Source organism: Chlamydotis macqueenii, chromosome 11, assembly GCF_036417535.1.
Source record: "Chlamydotis macqueenii isolate bChlMac1 chromosome 11, bChlMac1.mat, whole genome shotgun sequence".
NCBI lineage: Eukaryota > Metazoa > Chordata > Aves > Otidiformes > Otididae > Chlamydotis > Chlamydotis macqueenii.
The window spans coordinates 12,447,058-12,475,025 of NC_141566.1; the positions used below are offsets into that span (position 1 = coordinate 12,447,058).

Sequence of the window (27,968 nt, forward strand, 5' to 3'; positions counted from 1 at the left end):
ATCAAATTTTAGTTAAAGAATTTGCCATCAATTCCAACCGCACTTTTGGCAGCTTGAGGTGTTGTGCAGTCTCATGGAAATTGCACACAGTAAAGTAACTGCAGCACGAGAAGGTATGTTTTTGGAATTATGTATTCTACTATACACAAAGTACTCCAAAACAGAATCAGAACGAATACTCAAGTACTTCCTACTGTGATGCATCACCCCTGTAACGTTGCTGCTGTCACCACTAAAGCAAGTGCAGTTGGAAATCCAGAGCCAAGCACAAAGCTCACACATTCCAGCAAGGATTTACTATAGGCAAGACCAGGTACCAAGCAACACAGATGCTGGAAAGGACTAGATTTTCAGAAACACTATCACAGCTGCCTGGATCTGCTTTACTGTCAGGAAAGAATAATTTACTCAACTCTGCTTTTCTAAAATGCCCCTTGCATGTACTTTGCAAAACTAGATAAGTAACACTACATCCTCTCTCTCTGCAGGTCAGTGACTCAGAAACTTTAAAAAGGTGAATGTCAACTACGTGAGTATTAGACTTTCAGTAGGAACAGGCAAAACCACAGAGCATGTCAATCACAACTGGCCTGTATAAAGCTTCCTACCTTGTCCAAACACAGATTTCCATGTCTTTCAGCAATAGCCTTCCTAAAACTGTGAGTAAGTGGATACAGCATGCTATGATGTGGGTGGACAGAAGGCAGTCTGTTTTTCTCCAGCTGATCAGCTACAATGCTAACCAGCTTCTTCATTCTATCATCGTAGTCTGTCCAGTCACAGACAATCTAGAAAAATGAAAAATTAAAATATCAGGACAACAGCTTCCTTTGATCTGTATCAGGTATTTCACAAGTTGAGTGCAATGCTTCTTCCAAAAATGGAAGTGAGAACTTCAGTAATTACTGTTCATAAAATCACAGAGTAGTTTGGGTCAGAAGGGACCACTAAGGGCCATCTAGTCCAACCCCCGCTGCAGGACATCTCCAACCAGATCAGGTTGCTCAGAGCCTGGTCCAGCCTGGCCTTGAATGTCTCCAGGCATAGAGCATCTTCCTCTCTGGGCAACCTGGTCCAGTGCTCCACCACCCTCAGCATAAAAAATTTTTTCCTAATGTCCAATCTGAATTTATCTCCCTCGATTTTTAAAATCATTACCACTCATCCTATTGAAACAAGCCCTACTAAAGGGGCCCTGTCTTTCCTACAGGCCCCCTTTAGGTATTGGAAGGCCACTATAAGGTCTCCCCAGAGCCTCCTCTTCTCCAGGCTGAACAGCCCCAACCCTCTCAGCCTGCCCTCACAGGAGAGGTGCTCCAGCCCTCTTATCATCTTCGTGGCCCTCCTTTGGACCCTCTCCAACTGGTCCATGTCCTTCTTATACTGGGGGCTCCAGAGCTGGATGCAGTACAGGTGGGGTCTCACCAGAGTGGAATAGAGTGGCAGAATCACCTCCCTCGGCCTGCTGGCCACACTCCTTTTGACGCAGCCCCAGATGCTGCTGGCTTTCTGGGCTGCAAGGGCACATTGTCGGCTCACGTTGAGTTTCTCATCCACTAGCATACCCAAATCCTTCTCCTGAAGGCTGCTCTTGATCCATTCTCTGTCCAGCCTGTATTCATGCCAGGGATTGACTGTATTATCTTATTTTCTGATTTAAGACTTATGTCTACTCTTCATATTTAAAATTGTGATTGGTTGAGGTAATCAAGCTTAGCATCTGCTGCAGAGGAATCTTAGGAATTACAATCAAAGACTCCTCTTCCTCACCTGCAAACAGTGAGCCAAGTTGCAGTAGGCATCTGGGAAATCAGGTTTCAGTTTCAGAGCAGTGCGGTAAGAGGCAATGGCTTCTGGTATATTCCCTGAATCCTGTAAATGGAACACAGAAATGAGTCAGCAGATAAATATATACTCAGGGTAAGTACTCATGGTGCCCATCATACTCTTCACAGTGAATCATTCACACGTGCTACCTTATGAATAGAGGCCAGGTTGCTGTGGGCATCAGCAAAAGCTGGGTTTATCTGAATGGCACGGGTGTAGCACTGTAGAGCTCCTTGAACATCCTGCATCTCCTTCAAAGTATTTCCCATATTAGAATAAGCATCTGCAAATGTGGGGCTGATTCTGTGAAACAAAGATAATGTATGTAATGAACAATATTCAGTCAATGAGAAACCATAGCCATACTCAGACTTTTTGGTTCGCTAAGTAACAATCTGAATTAAAATATGCTAGTGTAAGTCACTTTCTGTACAAATCTATGGCATTTTTCCTGTTATGAAAGGCTGGGACTATTACAGAGAATATCCATTTACCTAATAGCCTCTTTGTAATGCATCAGAGCTTCCTGTAACTTTCCTTGCTGTTGCAGAACACTTGCTAAATTTGAATGTGCAGCAGCAAACTCTGGAAACACCTGAAGAAAAAGAAGTAGAATCTGTCTCTCAAATGCCCTAAGAAGACTGTGTATATATATTAAAAAAAAAAAAAAAAAAACAACAACAAAAAAACCCAAAAAACCTCATGTATTTCTTACTCTTCTTTTCGTGAAACTCAGGTGTCATGTTGCTCCACTTATGATCAAAGAGGGAAAAAACGTATGTCATATTACACATTCCCAACTTTAATTCCCCACCTCTCCCTCACCACATCCAACTGTACCTCAAGAGCCTTCCGATAAAGACGGACAGCTTCCTCAATATTCCCCTGTTCCCGTTTGATGTTTGCTAGATTGTTGAGAGAATCTGCATGAGTGGGACAAAGTCGAAGAGCTGTATTATAGCACTCTTCTGCTTCTACCACCTTCAAAAAAAAGGGCTATTGTTAGTATGGTCATACTTGCTGTAACAGCACTGTTTATGAGAAGTCATTATAAAAATCACTTTTAACAGTTTCAAGGTGGAGATTTCCTGAATGATTCTTCCTTACGATTAACTGAAGTTGGTGACATTTAATGTCTAAGATAAACATTCTCTGTATTTTAAAAAATTTCAATAAGGGAAAAAAAAAGTACTCCTTACACTGCCTTTCTCCTTCAAAGCGTTGGCCAAGTTACAATAGGCATCAGGGAAGTGGGGTTGTAGCTCAATAGCCCTCCTGTAGGTGTCTATTGCTAGGTCTATTAGTCCTTGCTCATAATACACACAGGCAAGGTTGCCATGCACAACTGCGTGATTTGGACTCAAACTCAAGGCTCGTAAATAAGCTGCCACAGCTCTGTAACAAGAAAAAGAAGAAATCGCCCACAGAGCAGCAATTATATTTACCTTGGTCATAAAAACCATACATAAAAAACCCCGCACAACTAGACTTCAAAGGATACGTACTATTAATACACACAAACCTGTCCTGTAAGATGTTATTGAAAATACAGAAGAGTATTGCCTGAATTAAAAGTCCAATCAAGGGATGAATTATTATTATTATTGTTATTTTAAAGGTATGCTCAGTTCTGTAATGACTAGTAGAATAACTTTGTAAAACAGGAATGTTTTCCTCCCACGTGATGCTGTATAGAGATCAGGTAAGTCTTCTGGAAAAAAGTAAAACTTTCATCTATTTTTTTTAAAACACTTGTCATGACCAGGATAAGCATGAGACCTTTGCTCCATTTTTTCCCCCAGCTTATTATTCAGTTGTATAAAATAAATAGTACCATTATTACATAACTTTATTCTCTCCACTAACATTAGTATCATGCTTTATTTACAACTTGACTTTGTTCAAAAGTGAAATCTTTAATTATATGTTCCTACAGCACTATATAAATGACTGATGTATTCAAATTCAATTTCTAGAAAAATCACAACAGTATACATAGTAAGTAAATTCTCAAAAAGGTGATGTAAAGTCTAAAATTATGAAGAAACACACCCGTTTGTCCCATTAATTTGTGATTAGAACAGAAATCAGAGTGACTTAGACTATGTGCAGTGCAACTAGTTAGAATAACTAACCTGTTTCCTGCAAGCTTTTATTAAATTTGCAGCCACGAACCATAGCTAACAGAAATTATAACTGAATTAACAGATGCAATACAGTACACTGCATATAAACACCACAGCCTAGATCTTATTCCAGAAACAAAAGATTCATGTATCGGATCAGAGGTCTCAAAAAAAGTTAGTTCAAAAAGACAGCAACAGTACTACAACTCCACACAGTAACATGATGCCAACACATAAGAGATATAGAATATTAAATCAGACGCTTAGCTGAATTTCAGCATTTCATAGAAGTAACATTTTAGAAGCGACACACTTGCAGATCATGTCCTGAATCACATAATGAAAATAGAGAACTCAAGGGTTCATGCCTTTCTCAGACATCTTATCCTTCACCTGTCCTCAGCCTTAATTTCAAATCTATTTCCATCACTACCTTCAGAAACTCTCATTTTTAACATTAAACACAGGAAAGTAACATAAATGAATGCATTCCACAGGAATTTTGTTTTTATTCCAGTAACCTGCTCTGTATGCATTTCAAAGCTATTTGCCTGCTTAGCTTACAGTACGCAAAGTCTTTGCTACACTGTCCAGAGATTTTACCTCAAGAATCTAATCTGTATTTCGACAGATCTAACAGGCCACTGACAGATCTACAGTACTTATCAGCTTACCTGTCAAATATCCTTGCCTCCTTCAGGACATTTCCCAGATTGATGTAAGCATCCAAAAAATTTGGGTCAAGTGTTACAGCCTGAAAATATTTTTAAGTAACAGTTTTGAGCATTAACACAAAAAAAAAAACCCAAACCATTCTCTATTAAACCTAGTTCTATTTTTTTTGGTGGGTTTTTCTTTTCAAATTTGACAAACCCAACCTGTAAGCACCTAAGACTTTATCAATAACTTAGGAAGGATGGAAAACTTAAGTTATGTAAATCAATCACAGAGCATCAAAACTATCTATCTGTACAAATGAAAGTACACACTATCTTCAAATTTATTCATTCCATTCATCTAGTCAGTTGCAACTACTACAGAATAAAATGTTAAATGTTCATCTCACGTTAGGCTGAACATACTTAATACTTCTGCCTACCTATGCTAAGCTGCCTTTGTTTTTAGGGGAAAAAACCCTAAAAAAACCTGATCCATATCCTTTATCTACTGCAACAGCATTTTAAAACTTTAGCAGCCCAGGAAAATAGGGGCAGCTTCACAACAGCGAGAAAAGAGAAAGTGCACCATATGGTGTACAGAAAATTCAGTAAACATTTAATTAAATGAAAACATTTTAACTCCCTTCAAAACTAATAAAATGCAAAGAACTTAAGAATGAATAAAGTTACAGAATATGCAGTAATAAGCTACATGTATTTTATAGGCCACATTCTTACAGTCTTTCTCATGGGAACTATTATTTACAAATTAAGATCTATCACTAACTAGACACAGATTAAAAAAAATACTGAGCAGTTAAAACTTTTTTTTTTTAGATCTTAAGTCATAAATATAATGAAAAAATCTGTCCACCACATCTTAAATCCAGTTTTAAGTCATTTCAGAAACTTAAGAGATTAGTACAAATTGAACTAAGCTGATAACTAGAAAGTATCAGACAACTAGTAAATGACACAAATCTAGAGAAGTCTGAAACAACAATGGTGGAAAATAATCCTGGAGAAGAGGAATTAGTGTGTCACTTGAAACTGTTCTCCTCAGTTACTCAATGGACAGTAATACTTGAAACAAAATCACAATGAAAAATTATTTTAAGCAGAAAGTTGTTCCTCCCTCTCACACACGAAACACGCAAAATATTATTCCCAAAGTAAGACTTAAAACATTTATTCTGGAAAAGGACTGCAAAACAACTTAATTAATTTTCTTATATTTGACATATGTGTGAAGTCCTTAGGGCAATTCTAAATATATCTCTCTAGTGGCATACAGGCCATCTGAAACATCAGGAAGCGAAAAAACCTATTAACATAGGATGTTAACTAACAGGATCATAAGTTCTCTGCTGATCAAAATATTTATATCACCTACAAGCAGACAACTGCATGTACACTAAAAACTGGCGGTGAAATGACTGGCTTAGTTAGTTACCTTTTCAAAGTGATGAATTGCAAGCCAAATTTCTCCTTGGGCATTGAAAACACAGCCAAGATTACTCCAAGCCACTGCAAAGTTTGGTTGAGTCTCAATTGCTTTTAAGTAACAGGCCTTGGAACAGTTAAAGAAGAGAGATACAAGGGAAGGGGAATATTTGTAAAAAGAAAAAAAATAAGAAAAAAGTAATTGTTAGTATGCTTTCTCTAACCAGCCAAAAGTGACCCTGCAGTATAGGCTAGCTTGCGCCAAAACTAATGCGCTGCAAACTGTTGTTGATCCTGCGCCAGCGCAAACCAAAACCCAGGTGCAAGCCCACCATTTTTCAGTTATGCTGATAACAAATTAACATGCCTTTAGACACCAGGGCACCACCGAAATAATCTTAGAAATAACTCAAGTAGTTCAGCGGAAATATCTGCCACCCTTAAGTGCATAAAAACAAAAAAAAATTACTGCATAAAAACAACTTCACTGTGACATAAAATTAAACTGTGAAATATCCCAAAATAGATAGAAATTACTTAAGAAAATCAGAAAAACTATGAAAAAAGATGAAGCCATTCTCCGGTTTTAATTGTCCTTGGCAAGTGAGATGGCACACCCCATCTTTTTCTTGATTCCCAGTTTCTTCAAATACATTCAATCATCTGCAGCTTCAAAACCTCAAATGACAGGATTGCATGAAGGTTTAGGTCCCTGTAATGCAAGCGCAAGAAATCGCTGCGCATCCTAAACAGCACGGCGCCACGCTATCGCTGCAAACTGCTTTGCTATATTGATTGCCCCTATGTCCAGTGAACGGCCAACCAGAATCATTAATCTACCAGACAGGCCCACAGAGAAACTTGCATATTAAATTTGATGTCCGGACTCTAAACGCATTACAATCCAATTTTATCCAAAAGGCTACAGCCTTGAGCTCGGGCAGTCACCCAATCAGAGATTAATCATCTAGTCAACCGTTCACGAGGGCTTAATCGCACGCAACGCGCGTTACCGCTGCGCAGCCTTTGCGCTACTGCAGGATCACAGCGCATCATCAGAAGAGCAGAACGCTGCAATCCAAACAAAGAAGAAAAAAGGAAAAAAATGAACAACCAGAAGAGTTAGAAGCTTTTACTATTAACTATCTCCAATTATTTCTTTAAAAAATACTTTAATTTACTTTTACTTTATTTCTTTGAAAGAATTTGTGGCTACTAGTATAAAATATTCTTACATTACTTGCTTGTAATTAAATATTTTAAGCTGTTTTTGAAGCCACAAGACAGAAGATTCAGGCATGGAGGCAAATGGTTTTGCTGTGGCAGTTACAAACCCGTTACCATATTTCTCATCATGTGACTTTTCGGTGCGTTCCTTGCTGGAAGAGGAGGAGGAGGTGTGTGTCTGCCCTAGATCCAGGCCTCGAGCTCCCTTCAGCGAGGCACCTTACGCATGGAATAGGAGGTTTCACCCACCTGAAACCTTCTAAATACAATATCAGTGGTGAAAAACCAAAAACAAGAGAGAAAATAAAACAAGATCATTAGTAAGAGTTCAACAAAGCAATTGCATTTTTTGGATATGTCTTAACACATGGGAATGAGGACAATCTGTCTGTAACAAGGGAGACATGCAGAAGGGAGAGGGTTAATCAGGGCAATTGCATACAGCAGGGACTTTTTTTTTTTTGGAAGAAAGGCTCTGAAATATCTACAAATAAATTAAATTTTAGTTCAAACTGTAAGGAATCTGCTGGCTTGATCTTTCGAATGGACTGATAACCAAAGAAACACATTGCAGTTTACTCAAGATGTTTTTCCTCATTTATTAAGTTCTCACAAAACGGAATAACACTTTCAAACTAGGTGTCTCCAGAGCTCTGAAACAAAGAAGTCAGCAACCTAAGGCAGGCGCAGTGTCTTGGCCTATACCAGTCACACTAAAGCTGCAGTGAAGTGCAATTCATGTTAGCTGTCCGCTTGGTGGGCTGAGAACCAAGTGTCTCAAAGACTGCTCAAACTCTAAATATTGCTATTTTCAACTTGGATCTGACAAAATCAATTAGGCTGCCCTAGGATGGTAAGCACATCCAAGTTGTCAAGAGAAATTAAAAAAAAAAAAAACAAACAAACAAACAAAAAACCCCCCCCAAACTTTGAACCTACACTCCCATTACCCCATAAAGATCATAACCCTCCCCAAACGGTGCTGCAGCCAAACAGACAGCTACGCTGTTCATACACTCCACTTCTTAGCATGCGCGTGGGGCTTGGAGTGACAGATGTGGAGTTCAGAGTGTTTCTGATTTCTCCACACTCCTCACCCCGGCAGCGCGGACGCGTAAGGTGGCTTGTAACAAGACAATTTCTTTGTGCAATCCAAGTTTTAACATGCCAAGAATTTTAAACTCATCTTGGTGTTCGAATTCTCAGTTTAGGAAACACAAGACTGCTAGAAGCCACCTTTCCACTATAGCAAGTTTTCTTTTGATCAGTTCATTTCCCAAACAAACCAGCTTTGTCCTTCTGATTTCTTTATTTTGGGGAGGGGAGAGGGAATACATGAAGAAAAGATATTCAGGAGGTTCGCATACTGCAGCTATTCACCATTTACTAGCCTTTCTTCCACTATCAAGGGAAGGGAAAAGTTAAAAAGAATAAAAATCTTCAAAAGCCAATATTACAAGGTAACATTTGGATAAGTTCCTTCTCCACTTACAAGCCACAAAGGACTTTAGAAGAGCAGTATTTTCAATAGCACCTGCATCGTACAGGGATCTTGAGCTAACCACAGGCTCTCTGCTTGGCACCAGCAGGCAAGCCTCAGATTTGAAGAGCTGTTACTTATTTCCAGATAAGAGCATGATGAAGTCCCTGCCCAATACTTCAGAATGGTATCAGATAGTCTAGTTCAACAGAAAGGCTTGGTAATGTTCCATTTCTTGACTTAAACCAACTTTTAAACATGGACATGCCATATCTTGCCCTGCAACTACTCTGGGGTGTTTTCAGTGCCGTCAGTTTTCAGCAGTTTCTCAGACTGTCTGTAGATCAACGCAGATTTGAAGACTTGGTGCAAAGTTCAAGTTTTCAAAACACTGACGTTTACATGTATTCTACCCAACACCTACCTTGGCTTCTTCCAAGCGACCCAGGGCTTTGAGCAGGTTCCCCAGGTCACTACGAACACAGTACAAGTCCTGAAAAATCAAAGTCACACTATCAGCTTCAGGACTTCAGACACCCTAAATGCATTCAACAGTGAACTTGCAAAGAACACCCCCAGCTTATTTTAAATTCTCAATAAATACATCACAAACGTAAGTTATTTTTCTTAACCTAACATTACAGCCAACACAATGATTTTAGTACTGTAAAAATATAACCATAAAAAAGTAAAAAACTAACTTTTCATACAATTCCTCTTTACAGATAAATACAAAAGAAAACTGAAAACAAATGCCTCATCCACAAGTTCTTTTGCCATTTTGAAGCCTCCTTACCCTTTTTCTTTTTTTAAAGCATGACTGCAAAACTGTATTCTTAAGTTACACCATTGCCATCATGGCTTTTAAATAGATTCTATATAGTGATTTTATCTCCTGTACCCCCAAAGCAGCTTTTCTCCCTCTTTTTTCCCCACTAATCTATCCACTTTCAACAGCCTTGCCGCATGTTCTTCCATTTGAAACCACAGCACAGGCTGCAACTGCATTATCTACCAGTAAAGACCACAGATAATGGGGACATTTTTGTCAACAAAATATTGCTAACAAAATAAGTTTCTAACCTAAACAGAACTCAACTCCTGTAAGAAAACATCATTTTACAGTATTTCTAACCAGTGCATAGCCTCCACTAGTCACATCACTTAGTCAGACAAGTTCAAGTAGGCTGAAAAGCACAGCAAAATAACATTCTGAGCTCTTGTTGGACTAGGTTTGTACTTGCTTTCCCAAAGGAAAAAGGATATAGCACACCAGACCAATGTTGCATTTAAAGTATTTTTTGACAAAACGCTTGACAAAAACATTATGGTAAGTAGTATTACACAAATTGAGTGCAATGCAAAATAAACAGAAGACAGCAGTCTGATATACTGTTTACCAAAATTGTAAATTCAAAACAGTCACAACAAAAAATTTAAACACCAGATCTATTTTACAGGAGTCACTTAGAGACAGACAATCAGTTTCAGCCTACAAAACATAAAAACGTTGCTTCTATAAACAGTCCACAGTGGAAAACTAACCAAGGCAACTCTAATCACCATGGAATTTCTGACTTTGTGATAAAGTAATATCTGATGATTTTTCAAAATCTCATATTCAAGTCTGAGCAGTGATTCTCTCACTGTAATAATACTGCCTTAAACCATACAGAGCTAAGTATGAGGTTATGCACGGAAACTTCTGACTTTTTTGGGGGGGAAAGCCACAAACAAATTTCAATTCCTTGCATTCCTGTTATCTCAACAATCCAGATTAAGTACCAGCATCCTTTTGTTGTATTGCAATATAAAACTTTTTGTGACAGAAGTCTTTCAAAGACCCTTAAGAGAAGTATTAAGCTTATAGTGTACACGTGAGAGGGAAGTATTATCACTTGCCGGTTCTTTTAAACCTGTTATTTGTGAGTCCTGGGACAGTAGTAAAGTATGAAGTTCTGAAAAATAAAGTGTTACTTACAGGGTTGTACTGAAGGGCAGATACATATGCCTGTACTGCTCCTTCCATATCACCTGCAGCTACCAGTGCAGCAGCCAAATTAATATATCCATCAATGAAATCCGGTTTGAGGCGTAGTGCATGTCTATAATGCTCAATTGCTTCCTGTAGCTGTCCACGTTCCTTGTACACATTGCCTAGGTTCGAGTAGGCTTCAGCCAACAGTGGATTCTGTTTAATAGCCAAAGTGCTGAAGTGAGCAGACCTGGAGAAAATTAGACAAGTTAGCAAAAAAAAAAAACAAAAACAACCCCCAAAAAACCCGAAAACCACCACCATCCTTGACTTTCAGTGTTTACCTATGAACATTCATGCTTATGTGAGCCAAACATACAGCCAACATATCTGGACTTATAAAGCCATCTTGTACATTTAGCTTCTCCTAGCTTAAACTGTCATATCCCCTGTTTTAAATTCTACTAAAGACAGACAAGTCTCATTTACGATCAGTAGGGTTCAAGTCATCTCACCAAATGTGAACTCAATGCACTGTGAACTCAATGCACTTGGAGAAAAGACCACAGAAATCCTGTGAAGCCTCAGCAGTATGCTTTAAGCAATGTTCCACTCGACATGCCTTCCAAGAAGCAGGACACAGCTGACAGATGCAGATGTAAAATTCTGTTGTATCTGCCCCCATTTTATCCCACATCTGAACTATTATTACAACTTCATTCAGAAGCCTGTATGAAATAAATCTCGGTCAAAAGTTCTTACTTCCTTCACCAGCACATGCAGACTTACAGCTAGAACAAGTAAACTTCAAAATGCTTGAGGCACAGAAAGCAAGATCAGGAACAGGAAAGCACAAATAATATAATAGATGACAAAAATCCTTAACTAATCGTGCTATTTCGCAGCAAACAGTCTTACAACTTAAAGAAAACAAAACCACAAACCTCCACACTGCAAACAGAATAAACAAAAGCCTTTGTTTACGCATGTATGTTAACAAATGTTCATGTGTACAATATTAAAATAATATGAGAATAATTGTAAGATCTGTTGTTTGTTGTAAAGCCAACAACTCTCATTTGTATTTCTCTTACCCTAACAAAATTCAACAAAGAAGAACATTATTTTTGACCAGTCCTTACTGCTAGCATGAAGTTACTCAGTATTTGCACTCAGTGATACAAAAAACAGAAATCAATGTCAGAATAGAACTTTTGTCAGCTACACTCAGCACTATTAGAGGTGCAAAATATAAAGAAAATTTGACAGAACATCTCAAGTCTCCTACCTGTCCAATCTGCGACACTGGAAGTGAATGGACGATAGTAATAAAAGCACACCAGTATTATCAGGCTCTTGTCTCCAAAGCTGCATGCAGTGTCTCTCTGCTGCTTCAAAGTCTCCTGCCTGATACTCACGATGAGCCAACTCCGCTAACCCTTGGAAGGAAAGCATACGTTTCGTTGGTTCTGGAGAATCACCAAAACATTTAAGGGGGGAAAACAAAAAGTTAGATAATGGGAACAAAACAAAAAGCAAAACAAAACAATGGGGAAAAAAAGCGTACACAACTGAAGGATGAAAATGTTTGAAATTACATAAACCACTGCAGCATGTTGCACTTTGAACTCTCAGATCTTCAAGCCCCAATCTACTAGTACGGTATTTCTAACATTATCTATACAAGTCCATGACTTCTCAGCTAATAATAGGAAATATGTAAACTAAAATGACTGTGAATATTTTTAAGTCAATAATTTTCTAGGAATTAACCTAAAATACATTTAAAAAGATTTTCAACATGATACTATAGTTTAGCTCATAACAGAAGTGCTGCTAACAGAACAATGGCTCTCCTCACTCTCCCCCAAGACTGTAAATCTTTGTAGTATTAAGGTCTAAAAAACTTAATAGGAAAATGAATGACAGCAGACAAAGACCTCAAAGCACCTGAACAAAAGAAAGTTTTGCTGTGCCAGTAGTGAAAGTCCTTTTTTTTTAAAAATAAAAAAAAAGCACCACGTGTTACATTTCTTGAATCCTCTACACTCCTACATTCTCTACAACGAGTAAAAACCCCTTCACAGAAAAAAAAAATGGCCTTGGAACAATATCTGATGAAACACTAAGAAGCACTTCAATAATTACATAGCTGGCCTACAGAAGGAACCACTAAACAGATAGGGTACATGAAAGGAGTTACTGCTTCTAGAGGCTTAGCTGGAATGGGAGTGACAAAATGGTTTTGGTATTTAAGTTAGTTTAGTATTTAAGTTAGTTTAGTATTTAAGTTGTGGTGATCAAAATACTGCAGTAAAATACTATCTCTTTAAGACAAAACAACCTTAAGTGTGAAAAGGAAATAAAATTTCTTACAAATCATAGCTCTGTGTTAAAATACAGACGAGCGCAGGTTGGAAAAAAACCACAACCGTTCATCCTAGAAGGAAGTGTTGGTCTTCAAATTCTGCCTTTATACCAAAGACTATTAAAAGGTTTGATTACTGCAAGTATCTTACTTTTCCTCCTGAGGTCCAGCATTTCCAGTATTCTGCAGCCACTTAATTCCATTCATTAAGCACTTCCCACCTGGACCTACAGAGTTTTAAAATTTTTAATGTAACTGAAATAGATAAATCCTTCTCAATACAAGGAAGCACCTCAATATCCGAGTAGACATATTTTTGCAGTTAGGTACTACAAAAATCTTGAGATGCTTTAATTCCTTTGTGAGAACTTTAAAGATAGCAAAACAATCACAAAGAGATTAGGTACAGAGTTACTATCTAGTGTTTATTTTATGAAATTGGAATTGATGTAAATTATTTAAATTATTTTCAAAATTGCTTTTCTAGCACTAGCAGGTTCTGAAGATAAGATTGCAAACGTTACACGATATAACTAAAGTTGTTTTTTCCAGATAGTATATTGTCTCTTTCAGTGCTAAAACCCCTACCCGTTTCACAGTAAGTTGGAATTACCAAAGCTCCTTGCTTTCGGATACTTGACAAATTAATAACCAAGTATCTTAATCCAGGTTAGATTCCTATTTTCTAGGAGCCTAGCTTAATAGTTTTCCAAACCCTGACTAAGGAAAAAGTGAACTTTAGTATCTGGTTAAACCTACTGGCAATAAACAATTACAATTGTTATTCAACATGAGAATGACAGCACCATTTATGAAAGACTGAGGTACTGACAGTAGTAATGATACCGGAGTACCAACATGCTGTTCCTCGCTCCCTCCCTCTGCCATTAACAACCAGACAGGTTTAGCACCTCTGGTAGTTGGTGTATTTTCAAGTTCTACTGTTGGCACAAACATAGGGAAGCTGGACAGAAGAAAAGCATGTCCCATGGACCTAACTGAATAATTTATTTTTCAAATAAATTTCAATAGTGTTACTAAATTTCAAAGCTAAAGTTAAAAAAAGTTTAGACTTAAATTCTTATGATCACTTGGAAAGAAGCTTCCAACTGTTACCTTAATGCTACATTTTGCATACGTAACCAAAAAAGTGAAACTAAAGTTGCAACTCCCAGGACAAGAGAGAAGGCGGGGCAGAAATACTGTATTTAATACCTGGGAATAAGAATTGCCAATAAAAGCAACAAAATAAGCGAAACACTAAAATTTTCTTTCATTTACCAAGTCTCATCACAAAACAACCCTCCTCCAGAATAGATAAAGCAAACCAATAAAATAGTGATCTACCTCACAACAAGTATTTTAGCAATGATCTTTGAGAAGTTCATTGAAAAATAGGAAGTGGACAGCTATATCACAAAGTTCAATAGAAATCTGTCTGAAAAAAAAGTTCTACAACCCAAAGAATCCATAACGCAGCCATCAACAGTTACTCACTGAATCAATTTCTAAATAAAATAAATGCAGGGAAGAGTCACAGCCAGAAGAACTCCTTGTCAAGTCTTGCATACACGAATTTATGTACCTAGGTTAATGGGCTACATGCCTTGACTATGACCTTGGAAAAGTCTAGCACATGCTATAACAAAGACCTTTCCTGAGACTTTTACAGAATATGAGCAAAATAAAAACCTGCACAGAACTATCACATATGTACCCAAGACCATTTTTTTCCCCAAAAAATAACAACCTAAGCACTTACCATACGCTCATGCATAACCTTACGTTTAGATAAAATCTAGGCCTAGACAGAAGCAGGTGACACCCCCATCTGGGAGGTGGCAGTGACAAGGAGTACAGAACTCTCCCCAAGCGTGCACGTTTTTTTTCATCTCCACAGATCAAGGCTGCAAGAGAATGCTGCAGCCTTGCTGCCTAGGCACGTGGTTCTAGCTGAGGAGCAACGAAATATGGTATTGCAGCACTTAGCCTCTCCATCTCCACCTCTCTAGCACTACCATCTCCCTTTCCATCTCTGTCTCTGCACTGCTACCCCATATTTCTCCACAGATCCTATTTTTCCTCCTACTCTTCCCAGACATCATTTCATTTTTTCATACTCTTAATTCCCTCTGGTTACAGAAACTCCCAAAAATCTGGAGAATAAAGCTGCGTTGTCCTTTCATCCTTTCAGTAAGCAAAATACTTATTTTTCTTGCTCTACAAGGAAAGGGAGATTTCTCTTCTCTCATCTGTCCCTCAAGACCTGGATCTATAAACTAGACATAGAACAGGCTCTTTCTTAGCTACAGCGCGCTGTCTTGCTGTCCACAAAACCACTGTACATCTCGCCTATGCCACAGAAGACCTGGCTTCTCAAGCGCAGCGAGGGATCCTGGACCAGTAAACACACATTTTGGGTCAGATGTTTACCCTCCTTCGTCCTCTACAAAAATACAGTCACCTGATCATCGGATAAACATAGCAATAAGAAGGCACCGCAGCAAGAACTAATCGCGCAGCGCTCCTCCACCTTCAGCAGCGGCTCACAGGCTGTGGTCGGGCAGCATCGACAGGAGCCCGCCGAGGAACGAGCCCGAGCCTGCCCGCAGTTCGCAACAGCCCCGAGGCGAAGGGAAACAGAGCCACTGCCTCGCCCAGATCGCCGCTTCTGGAAAGTTCCGCCGAGAGCGGGCTCGGCGGATGGGCAGCGCCGCGCTCGGGGCGAAACAGGTGCGGCCCTCGGGGACACGGACAACTGCGCGGCCCCAGATGAGGGCAGCGCCTGAGCTCCGCAGGTGTGCGGCGCGGCTGGCCCCGGCACACCTGTGCCCGGGCGGCAGGCCACGGTACCTGTACTGTCAGCCACGTTCCCCACGGAGGTCGCCATCGGGAAAGGGGACCAGTGAGGTTCTGGTGGAGGCAGCAGAAGGGCCGCGGGTGTAGAGATGCCCACTCGGCTGAAGCGGGCGACGCAGGACTGAGCTGCCCACGCTCCCAGGAGGATAACGCGACGGCTCCCGAAATGGCGGCAGCGGAAGCAGTAAAGTGTCGAATGGCTGCTGCCGGAACTAGCTTCCCTGGCAAGTAGTCCGGGAGGAGTCAGCCACCAGGCCCGTATAGAGTTCTGTGCGGCGGACGGATCCCTACCGGAACTTCCTTCGTCTCCTTCCACCAAGTCCGCCCTCCAGCCGTGCGACTGAGCGCGAACCTCTCTTTGTCAGCTCCGGTAGCCTTCCGCACAAACGCAACGGAACCGCGCGTGCGCAGTTGCGCTGCGTCGTGTCCGTACCCTCGTTCCCTGACGCGTAGCGCACATCCGGGTGCTAGCGGTGCGGGGTCGCTAGGAGGGGGAGGGCCTCGTGGCCCGGGCCCACAGCACCCACGGTCGCCGCGCAGCCCCACCGTGGCGCGAATAAGCGGCAATGAAAGCAGCGCGTCTTTCAACCGTCTCGAGTTTTATTGACATTAACTCAGTAGGCAGTACAATAGAACTTCATACAGAACCCCAGGGTCTGTGCGTGCCTTCCAGGTGACTGAAAATGAGGAATCTCAGAATCTCCTGTGAATAATGAGCCTTCCCGAGACTCAAATTTCATATTCTGATTTCTGGGACTAATTGCAACTTAAAAAAAAAACAAAACAAAACAAAACAGGGCAGCTGTTTACTGAAGTATTCAAAGTAGTTGGGCAGTTACAAAACCAGTCCTGGGGTAAGACTTCAGACACTGTGTTCAGGCTGTGGTTCCAGAGAAAAACCTTCCCTTTCTGAAATGAAAATTATTTTATAGTTGTTTATCAACAGCAGATGTTTTATTCTGAGCAAGCTTTTTTTTTTTTTTTTCTGACAGGCAAGATCCAAGAGGCATCCAACAATTTGAGAAATTACTTTACATCTAGAAAGACTGAAGAACAAACCATACAAATCTTACCTAGATTCTGGAGCTAGTACAGGCTACAACAACCCAAAACTTTGTAGGGCATGCTTGTCTAAAGTTTATTTTTCGCCATCTACTCGGTCACATAACATGTTTTATAACCGATTAAAATATTATATTAAAAAAAAATCTACCTCTTGTTAACACAGTCCACACTACACTGTTCCTTATAACAAACTGGGACAGGAGGAATTCAGGAGCCAACAGTAGCCCAGGATGACCATCATCTCAGGAAGAGCAGTTTATTCATCTGAGTCCAGGTCACTGTCTCCTGCAATGGAATGAAAGTCCTCGCTGTCGTCATCCTCAGACAGACGGACCTGACTTAATACACTTGGCCCGCAGCGCTGCTGTTCTTCCTCTTCCTCCTCTTCTGAGATCTCATACCCTCCAATACTGCTGAAACTAGTATCTCTTGTATTGGATTTTGGGTCTGGTTCTTCATAGCTGCCATAACTAGAAGAAAGAAAATACTCTTACTATACCATCATTTCAAATCAGCTGCTGATACCAACAATTCTGTATTTAACTCCTCTAAAAAGTCCCTGGCTTGAAGTCCTTGTGGAACTCTCAGAACCCGTGTGCACTTCAATTCTGTCAATGACCAGCTTTTTAAAGTAAAAAAACCAGTTATCTTGAGGAAACAATTGTCTACTAGCATCCTCATCCCACTCTGATATACTCAGGGCAGGAAAAACACATTGCTCCTATACCTTCCATCTGTCACCTTTACTGCAGACAGAAAGGCAGGCAGCCCGTTCTCATGATCTTCTCTAGCATTTTCTGTTGACTATTGTCAAGGTACTGGGCTGGACTGATCATTTGCCTGACCCAGCATAGCTACCTGAACGATAATTTATTAGGCAAATATAAATAACAGCAGTAAGGGACTGAATTCTACATGGAGAAAAAGAGCAGAGAATCTAATGCTAATACTCTACAGAATGGCCAAAGAAGGAAGAGTGAATGCAAAAAAATAAAGCTGATACTGCTGTACTTGTAATTTTCTAATAATGGAACTGCTTCCAAAATTCCAAAATGTGCATATTCTGTATTCCTATTCTTTTGGACTTCAACTAAGTAGCCTCCTTTCAGGTAAGGAATGCTTATTCTGAGAGAAAGAAAAAAAAAAACAAACCAAAAAACACAAAACCAAAAAACAAACTAACAAAACCCATGAAATTAACCAGCTAAATCATCTTTTAACTTCAAAAGCATCTTGTAGTTTCTGAGACAAGCTATAAAAACCTTTATTTGTCCTGCTTTGAAAAGCCACTATGTACAGGAAATCATCTAATTTACAAGAAAGAACAGGTTTTTAAAATTTAACTAGTATTTTTATTAGTGAAAATCTAACAGCAAAACCAAATTTCTGCTGACAAGAAGTAAATTGCAATTATGGTATTTATGGCTGCAACACTAAAAATGGTGACAAAATAGAAGAAAAAACATGAGATAATATTCAGCTTTTTATGATAAATACTTTATAGTAAGAATCTTTAAGAGAAGGGATTTTGTTTTGAAGAATTATTTTACCAAGATTCTCAGCTCTAATCACCTGATATTACTGTCCTCCATAACATGAGATGTCTCCCCACCATCTCCTTCGTAAGACATGCTTTCTTCATTGTCCATGCCCATTCGTGTGTTCTCTTGAAGAACATGAGGTTGTTTAGGTCTCACTGCACTGGGCTCCACATCAGAGTCACTGCCACTCTCACTCAGTTGGATAGCTGTGGAATAAACCAACATTTAGTCACAAATCAACAGGTTTGTTCTGTCAGTTACATAGCCATTGTCTTTGTTTAAAGGCTACAATATTGACTGTAAGGAATGTATATAAAGGAACATATACAAAAGATATACCTATGTCTCTACAAGGTAGCAGAATGGGTATTTAGGAGGTGATACCACTTACTGAGTGTTATTCAACAGCAATCTTATTACCGCCATTACTCAAAAAGGCCTTATTTGCTTGTCTACTCTGAATAATTCCCCCTTCTTCCCCCCTAATAATTTTCAGAAGCCATCACTAAATACCACTGCAAGCTTTTCTGCATGGCAGTTTTTTTAGTAAAACAAGAAAACAATCTGAAGAACTTTCAGATCGCTCTTCCAGTTCTTGGTAACAATTGACCACACAGTTTCATATTTATTTAAACGCTTTGCTTTTACTAAACTGCCCATTCCTGGCTCTGCACACCAAATCATAGTCCCAGTCTTATCAGAACCATCTGCAGTTTCACCCTATGAAATACAATTGACCACATCTTGTCTTAACTCTGCTTTTTTTTGCATCCATACTTACAGTACTCCTATTCCACTTTGTTTTCAGTTCCATTTATGTTCATCCAGTTTTCTCATCTTGCCTCTTCTTTTTGACTACCAGACCCCCTGGCCTACATATCCCAATTATGCTCTACACTCTATACTGCATGTTTTGTGATGGAAGCTTGAAAAGACTAGCTGGGTTTGTGAACAACCAGTTTCTATTCAACCTTTTATAAAAAAGACACCTACATGAGAAAGGATTATCTCCCTCTTCATCACTCCCATCATCATCATCATCCTCTCCATCTGACATGAGCAAATCTTCATAGAGGACACTGGCCTGGGGCTGCTGGGCTGATCCTTCTTCTTCATCAGCAAGGTCACCATCTGCATCTTCAACTTCCTAGGTCATACAGAACAGGGATAGAGAAGATCAAACTACATATGAACTACTGCTGCTATTTCCAGTATGTGTGTTTTATTTATCACACTGTTCATTCTGAAATATTAACTCATTTCATAATTTTAAAAATACATTTAAAAGTCCAGCTATTCGTATGAATACCACTATCTTTCAGGGCAGCAGACACAACAGACAACCCTTATACTATGGAGATTTCTACCATGAATATGCAAGTCAACGTGTAGACTGTAGCTGGGATTTCTGTAAATATACTCACTGGGGCTGGAGTCTTAGGCTTCCCATCATCATCCTCATCAAAACCTTCAATATCTACATCAGAGTCTTCCTCGCCCAGCCTACTTCGTCCCTGGCGCATCTGAATGGGGAACATAAGTAGCAATACCATTGAGGAAGGCACTATTGAACATAAACCAAAGGGTGTGACTGACTTCTGGACCACAATGATGGATGCGGAAGTACAGGGCATGGGAAAGACCAAAAAAAAAAAAAAATATATATATATATATCAGACTGAGAGCAAGGATCCTTTCTCTCTTTATTCCAAGATCAGAGAGCACACAGTCTTCACGCACTTTTATCCTAATGCGCTCATTCTTGAAAAGGGAATCTCCAGCCTTACAGCAGAGTTCTTCGTTTACCTACTTATTTCTGGAAAATATCACTAGATCTTAAAAAGTGCTTATTTTCGCAAAATATTTTAAAAGTAGACAGCAGCTTCCAACAAATCTTCTCCTGCTCTTCTCTCCTGTTCTTCCCTCAGTCACCATGACTCTGAAGTAGAGAGGACATGCAGATTCTGTCCCAAATGCTATAAATCAAAAGTCTATACAAAGCTTGAAGACTTTCAAATCTAGAAGGCATTCTCAAAGCTACAGACAGCCAAAATACTACACAGAACTATTCATATTCAATCTCTGTTTGTCTGGATTGTTCAGAATAGCTCTCATTAGTCTTTCTGGCACCACCTTCAGTCTCGTGGCCCTCCTCACCTTCTTCCTCCTCCTGGTAATTTATTTTCATGGTCATATTACTGCATCTCCTTCTGCTATTCCTTTCCTCCAACATTTTTGTTTGTTTGTTTAATACAGAATAAAGACTAAGAAAAAAATATTCTGTGCTTACTGTAACAAGTTCATTTATAACTATTTAATACCTTTAACCTATCTGCTTCTTTTTTGTTTTACAACTACAAGATATCTACAGTGGCAACCATCTCTTCCTAGGTGTTTGTACAGCTTCTAATCATCACTGGATGTAACTAATAATCTAATTATCATCTTCCAGATCTGTAGAATATACTTCATCATCTTCCTATTCAAAATCAACAAGGGATTGCATATTAGCACTTTGTAGCATGAGTCACCAGGTTTCTACTCCCAGAAGTAGTGAAGCAAACAAATATCCAGCCTTAGGCAGATTCTTTTGCTGCTTTTGATTCTCTATTCTTTGTTTGCAGTATCTCGATTCCCAGTGCTCTTTAAATTTTGCCTTTTCCCTCAGAGCAGTCAAAATGAAGAAAATTGCATAACTTTTTAAATGGATTACCTTCTCTGCTTGGGAAACCTGCTGATCTTTGTCCCCTGTTTCCTACAAAGTAATTGCCTCCTTTCAGTAATTTGCTTATACAACCCAACTCTCCAACCACATGAAAAAATGGAGGATTCTGACCTGAGTTTCTTGCTTCTCTGGGGTAGTGACGGGAATGTCCATAGCAGACAAATTGCTCTCATCTTGATACACTGAAGCATCGTGTGACATACTGAGGGAAGTGTTGGTATCATACAAATCAGGTGGCTAAAGTATATGTGGAAACAGGAGACATAACATTCTCAGGCACTGAACTAAGACTAGAACAGTATCTTGAGAGGCAAGACTGTAATTTCAGGACTAAATACCAAATGCATTTACTAGCACGGTGTTTATATTATTAAACACTGTTTAATCAAAATAAGCTATTTATTCTTAAAGAACAAACATGGCAAAATGCAATGGCTCACAACCTCAGGTTTGAAGTTTGCCAAATAGCAGATTTAAAAATAGAAGTCAGTGTTTCTATGCAGTGCAATCCTACATAGGCCAAAAATGTAAATGGACTCCAAAAGGATTAGAGAGATTTATAGAGAATAGGCCTCTCTGCAGCTCATAAATACAAAGGTCCAGATGCAACACCAGTTTAAGGTGCCTGAAGAGCCAATTGCCAGAAGCAGAGCAGCTTCACTGTAAGAAGGATCACTGTACGTTTGCATCCACTTACTTCTGGTCACTGCCAGAGACAGAATACTTGATTACATCAACCTTTGGTTTGACTCAGCATAGCCCTTTTCATTTCCATTTCTACAATGGAAATGGTGTCGCAACCACAAATGCTGCTATCACAACTGGAAAAGGTCTATCACATGAAATAGCAAAACTTCAACTTTCAATCAATTCTATCTAAGTCACTGTCTCAAGAGTCTCTAAAGCTGACAAAAGGAAGAAAAATGTGGACTTTGGATAAAGTGTTTTAAAAGCCAATCTGTAGTTTGTATGCCATTTGATCTCTGAAGAGTTACTGAGGAACTACAGATTAGGATTTTGATAAAATGCCCTTATAATACACAGTTTATGTATCATGACAATCCTGAAAGTGTTAAGAGTAGCGGCAATATTGCTTAAATTAGGCAAAACAGGCCTCCTAAAAACAGACATGTAAACCACAAACAGACCTCTACTTGCTGTACTTGCTTTTTATATCCTTCAATCTAACTCCTGAATACTCATATGGGGAGATAAATATTTGTCTTCACAACTGCATTTGAAATAAAGGGAACTAAAGCCAAGCAACCATCACCAGATATGCCATCTGACACAAGTTGCAGAGTGTGGGAAGTGGGAGTGTACCTCCAGCCAAGAAGCAGAGAAAAAGCAGTCTGTCATACAATCTCCAATATAAATTCTGCTTCCAATTTGGTCTATAATACATACAAAATAATTGTCACACACAATTGTCTGCTATAAGATAATAATGAGAAGTAAAATAAGTTATTCCCATTAGAACCAAAATAAAGAAATGTAAAGAATCTCAAAGAATGCAGAGGACTTGTATTTTGCTGACCATATTAGGCAGTTTCTTTGCTCATAGCAATAAACCTCTTCAACAATGCCCCCACCAAACAGCTCTCTGGCTTCTTCTGAACACTACAGTATTGATGTTTTTTCCTCACGTTCTCCTCACTGCTTGCCTTCTGAGGGTTTCTAACTGCTACACTCGCACAGTCTTTGAATTTCTAACCAATATTCAGTTCTACCTGACTGTACACAGCACATATTGAGACCAATTTTGCAAGTTGCTTGGGAAATCACTTTATCTTAGGTACCTCACTCTCTGAAGCATCATAACCACTTCTTATATTTATCCTTAAAAAACAGCTGTTAGCACACCATGTAGCATTCTACCAAGAAGATACTCTACTAAAAGACAAACTGCAGACAGATGGAGAACAGTAAACAAAGAGGTATCTCTAGATCAAACATCCAGGAGATTGAAACTAAAAGGAAGAGAAAACTTTGCTTGGTCACTTGCCTGTGGAGTGTAGGGACCTGGGGTCATAGGATCAAGACTTTCCAGATCTGCCTCTTCTAGTGCTGCTTCCTTAGCAGTAGAGATGTCTCTCTCAAGTTGAGTCAGGTGCTCATCATACTAAGAACAGAGAAGCTTGCTAAGGTTGCAGAACAGAAAATTTAAACATACAAAAAAATATTACAGCAGAGTTGTCCACATACCTCAGCTAAAGTTTGACAACAGATGTTTACAATCTCCTGAGCTGTTTTTGTGTACTGACTGTCTGGCCCTGTAGTAAGAAACAAATCTCTTTATGCATTTTGACATTTGTTCATTTCCAGCTGCTGAGACAGAAACACTGGTTTTGGTTACACAGCTGTGATGACAACAGGTCCCTAAATCTCAACACCTTCTGATCTAAGGACAAATAAAAAGCAGGGTTTACATTTAGCTAACAAAGAGCAATTGGTTTGTTCCAGCATTAAAAATATGATTTATGAGACAGGAAGGTTGTACCCTGTCAATCTCAAGGAAATTCCCAGAAACAAATCACTGAAGCAGAGATGTGTACTGAACAAGCAGAAAATCCTCCCCAAATATAACTCTCCTGTTCTGCACAAGATGGTAAATAAAGCACCTTATGACAGTGAAAACATCACTGTTTAAGCATCTCTTTTTCTCAGCAGAAAAGGAAAATATCAATTAAGCTCAGGATTCACGGCTTCAGGCTTTGACAGTACTACAAAACAGGTGCCCAGATGTATTCATTTAAGTACAGAAGGCAGTTGAAGCCTGATTTTCCACCACCTACCATTGTACTTAATGCTGTTGGCAAGGATGAGGTTAACATCATCCAGGAAAGTCTCTCTGTTCTGGTATTTGTGTTTGGAGATATTCTGGAAGAGATTGTCACCCAGTAAGTAATCAAGTCTAAATATCTCTCAAGTGGCTGCTCAGTTCAAGCTACACACCTTGCGGATAGTCTCCAGATCCATTGGATTAGCAATCACCTTGTAATAATCTGGAACGAACTTTTTGTTAACTGGATGATGAAATGGCCAAGACTGAAGGAAAGAAAACAGACAATTTTAGAAAGCTTCTGTGTAGAAATTTTTACACTTTGTGCTATAAATTTCATAAAGCAAGTCTCCAGAACTGATGAACACTCAAAATGTATAGGAAGCATTTGCACAGAGAGGTGGTAGATGCCTCATCCCTGGAAACATTCAAGGCCAGCTTGGACAGGGCTCTGAGCAACCTGATCTGATTGAAGATGTCCCTGCTCCTTGCAGGGGGGTTGGACTAGATGACCTTTGAAGGTCCCTTCCAACCCAAACTACTCTATGATTCTATGATAAGTGTTTATAACAAGTCATCTTGAGTCCAATCGTTTACCTTCAGGAGGGACACAGAAAACAGATCTACCAGTTGGCTTTTTAACTAGGCCTGTTGATACCTGTTTGACAGCAGGAACATGTAATACAAAACAATGATACAAAGGACTTTTCTATTTAATATCCCTGCTTACTCCACAACACAACTGCAGTGTCCAGCAAAACACTAACTGCTTGTACAATAAACAAAGAATAGAAACCTAGGTCTGACCTCACAACAGGGGCTATATATACCAATTTAACAGTTCCTCATGGTGTGACGGCATAGAAAAATTCTAAAATCTATTCCTAAACATCAGAAATGAGAACTTTGTGACAACAGAGAATGGAACCAACAAAGTTTTAAAGAGGAGAGGCATCAAGCCCTCTCCCATTCAGTCTAACCACTACAAACTCTTCTTCCTTACTCCATTCAGACACAATACACATTATAAATGAATGACACTGAAGTCCTTATCTCTGCAGTTTTATCTGGTAAGCTTAAGGGTTTATTTTTAATACTAATGAACTAGTACAACACTGGATAAAGCTGATCAATTATAGGTCAGCTTGTGTTTCGTTCACATGTGAAAACTGTACCTTTGCAGAGTGCTTTGAGATCTACAAAAGCAAGTGCTGTAAGCAGCAGGAGAATAATATAACCATGCTTAATGAAAAACAGCGACTTCATACTAATGGGAGGTTGACACAAGCACTATGCAGGAGTGAGAGCAAGCAGGAAAAAAAACCTGGAACCCAGCCTTCACTTCTGGACCTTTGCTCCAGTGAAGGGGTGAGTACAGGCGTGTCTGTGCCAGTCAGAAAAATCACAGGCCAGTTCCCGGACAGAGCACTAACAACCACAATGTAAATATACAGCCACAAGGCTATAATCAACACTGTATTCAAGCTACATACATCTGGAACTGCCATCATCTTTTGAGTGACAATGTTATCCAAAATGAAGGAAAAGGCCACTTGATCATCATCATCCAGGAGGGGATTAATTGCTTTTTCTAATCGAGCCAGTTTATCTTCCTTCTGCAATAAAAGTAAGGAACATCAGTGGCTGACCCTAGATTAGTAACTGTTAATATCAGGATACTCTGTCCCAGAGAAACTCCCATTCACCTTTTTATGAAGACACTTGAAAATAAAGGAGGATAATAGCTTAGATATAAACCTACATACAAGATAAATTAACTAGAGTAACAAAAGAGCATCTGTTTTTTGAGAATAACAACATGAACTGTTTAAAATAGTAACAATTCAAATACATCCTGGGGTGAAGGGTGTATTCTGCTCTCCTTAAAGCCCTGTGTTTTGCCTACTCACATCTTTTATCTTCAAACTCGTCAACCACCCTGACCATCCCTCCCTCTCCACTCTGATCACAACTCATTCACAAGACTTGCCTCTTTTAGCTTTTCATCACACAGGTCCAGCATGGACTGAGATATCTGCGTCAGTGAGTGCTTTGGCCCTGCAAACAAATAGCAAGTACAGTGAGATACTCCAGCCTTATTAAAAAAGCCTAGTTATGTCACATTATGAATTAATCTTTACTCCTAAAGCATCCCTGATTATATTTCTAGCACAGTTGGGAGTATATCCTCAAGTATATTCTCAATGCACACAATTATTAAAGCTTAGTATGGATTTTATATAAGAAGAGGTTATTTGGAGCAAATATTCACATTTCTGGTATACATTCTGTTAACATTTGGAAACCCTATGAAAAGGCAGCTGTGCTTGTGGAAGACTGGCCTCTAAGCCCTCCACTTTTGCCAAACTCTCAGAGTATAAATCATTAAATTTCTGTTTCCTTCACTAAATCCATTCAGTGAAGCAGAAATGCTAAGGAAGGCAAGATGGACATTTAAAGAACAGTCAGAAAAATCACAGCTTTAAATAATTTCATGATTCCTCAGACACAGAAACAAGTATTTGCAACAGAACTAGGAAAAAAATCTCATTTGTTAGGATAAAACAGGGACTCAGCTCTCGAAATAATAAAGGAAGCAGTAAAGGCACAAAACCAGTGCTGTCAGTGTCACCCTGAATGCTGCACAGGTCAGAGAGACTCAAAGCAGCTGGGATGTTTTTTTATCTGCCAAATTAATACTTTTTGGACAAAGACCTTTCTATCAGTGCTCAGAATACAACTGACGTACAGTTGCTTAATGAATCAGCACTTTTCCCCAGCAGATGCATGCTCTATTGCAAAGTCTACGCTTTTTGTTTTTTTAAGTTAGATTTCTAACTTTCCCAAATGGGGAAGAATTTATTGCAACTAAGAACCAGAACATGCAAAATCATTACAGTAAACTCTACTCAAAGCTGCATGCTCCAAGGCAATGGCTTCAAAAGGTATGAACTATTCCTATTTGTATTGAAAGATTCATTCACTAAAGCATCATAATGAGAAAATAAGTTCACAAGTATCGCCCCACTGATCCATGTCTGAAAGCAAAAAGGAAGGACACTCATAATGTAGTCTACTGAAGATAATGTTTTGCTTAGCTTCACCCTATATTAAGGGGATATGCAGGACTTTGCTTCAGTGCAGTTTGGCTTAATACATGCACCAGTGTCTTCAGTCACTGATAGGTCCATAACTGAACTTCAGTTACTACATCACATTCATAATTTAGTTACTGTTAAATGCTAGTTCTTATTTATTAATTAGCTAATTAACATTAAGGTAGTCTTTAAGGTATATAGTCTTTAAGGTATATCTGGAAAAACATAAGTTTATTGTTGCCATCTGACAGTGAATTTATTCTGCTTTTCTGTTGTTTTTGTTATTTCTAAAAGTAAAAGATCCACATCTCATGCATGTACAACGTATTAGCAGAAACAGTTTCCCTGCATTTTTAATAGCCTACCATTGTATGTTGCACTGTTCTTAACAATTAGTTCCAGATGTTCTCTGAACTCTTCTCGGGATGGGTACTGCCGCTTACGAACATTTTCACGCAGGGTCTGTAAATCCATAGGTCGAGTAATAATCTTATAATAATCTTTGACAACTTTTGGATTTACAGGTGTATGAAAGGGGTATGTCTGAGGATGAAAAGAAAAAAAAAATGAATGTTTATTAACACAGTACCAGCACAACTAATCTCAGTTTAGCCTCCACAGTCGAACAGACACTAACTTATAAAACCTCTACACAATCCATTCCTTAACTGCGCCAGGGAAAATATTATAAGCTCAGCCCCACAGTGGCTATCACTTTCTTCTACAAAATGTTCTTTAATATTGCTGTAGGAAGAAAAATTTCAAAAAGAATTCTCAGATGATATTTTTAGTT

At 39.1% G+C, this 27,968-nt stretch overlaps 2 protein-coding genes across 11 annotated transcripts in view; both read right to left on the bottom strand.

The window, feature by feature from the left end:
* OGT (O-linked N-acetylglucosamine (GlcNAc) transferase) overlaps positions 1 to 16,222 on the bottom strand; it is a 28,411-nt gene extending 12,189 nt beyond the window's left edge. Inside the window, exons 1-13 of one of the 6 annotated variants that reach the window (XM_086756414.1) lie at positions 15,959 to 16,221; positions 13,257 to 13,332; positions 12,026 to 12,176; positions 10,744 to 10,987; positions 9,187 to 9,255; positions 6,066 to 6,182; positions 4,628 to 4,707; positions 3,027 to 3,222; positions 2,668 to 2,808; positions 2,322 to 2,422; positions 1,977 to 2,130; positions 1,771 to 1,872; positions 609 to 788 (exon numbers count right to left, since the gene is read on the bottom strand). In XM_086756414.1, coding sequence (XP_086612540.1) covers positions 609 to 788; positions 1,771 to 1,872; positions 1,977 to 2,130; positions 2,322 to 2,422; positions 2,668 to 2,808; positions 3,027 to 3,222; positions 4,628 to 4,707; positions 6,066 to 6,182; positions 9,187 to 9,255; positions 10,744 to 10,987; positions 12,026 to 12,176; positions 13,257 to 13,308 — 1,587 coding nt within the window. In that variant the 5' untranslated portion in view covers positions 13,309 to 13,332; positions 15,959 to 16,221. Of the gene's footprint in view, positions 1 to 608; positions 789 to 1,770; positions 1,873 to 1,976; positions 2,131 to 2,321; positions 2,423 to 2,667; positions 2,809 to 3,026; positions 3,223 to 4,627; positions 4,708 to 6,065; positions 6,183 to 7,396; positions 9,100 to 9,186; positions 9,256 to 10,743; positions 10,988 to 11,252; positions 11,274 to 12,025; positions 12,207 to 13,256; positions 13,333 to 15,958 lie in introns of those variants that run through there. The other 5 variants (XM_086756417.1, XM_086756416.1, XM_086756413.1 and 2 more) reach the window with 5 other exon arrangements.
* Positions 16,223 to 16,896: 674 nt separating this feature from the next.
* TAF1 (TATA-box binding protein associated factor 1) overlaps positions 16,897 to 27,968 on the bottom strand; it is a 32,467-nt gene continuing 21,395 nt past the window's right edge. For 3 of the 5 annotated variants that reach the window (XM_086756096.1, XM_086756099.1, XM_086756095.1), the window contains exons 29-40: positions 27,541 to 27,718; positions 26,068 to 26,135; positions 25,571 to 25,693; positions 24,251 to 24,343; positions 24,091 to 24,175; positions 23,501 to 23,568; positions 23,301 to 23,417; positions 21,407 to 21,532; positions 19,995 to 20,093; positions 19,564 to 19,717; positions 18,602 to 18,776; positions 16,897 to 17,499 (exon numbers count right to left, since the gene is read on the bottom strand). In XM_086756096.1, the coding sequence (XP_086612222.1) occupies positions 17,286 to 17,499; positions 18,602 to 18,776; positions 19,564 to 19,717; positions 19,995 to 20,093; positions 21,407 to 21,532; positions 23,301 to 23,417; positions 23,501 to 23,568; positions 24,091 to 24,175; positions 24,251 to 24,343; positions 25,571 to 25,693; positions 26,068 to 26,135; positions 27,541 to 27,718 (1,500 nt within the window). In that variant the 3' untranslated portion in view covers positions 16,897 to 17,285. The remainder of the gene's footprint in view (positions 17,500 to 18,601; positions 18,777 to 19,563; positions 19,718 to 19,994; positions 20,094 to 21,406; positions 21,533 to 23,300; positions 23,418 to 23,500; positions 23,569 to 24,090; positions 24,176 to 24,250; positions 24,344 to 25,570; positions 25,694 to 26,067; positions 26,136 to 27,540; positions 27,719 to 27,968) is intronic. The other 2 variants (XM_086756098.1, XM_086756097.1) reach the window with 1 other exon arrangement.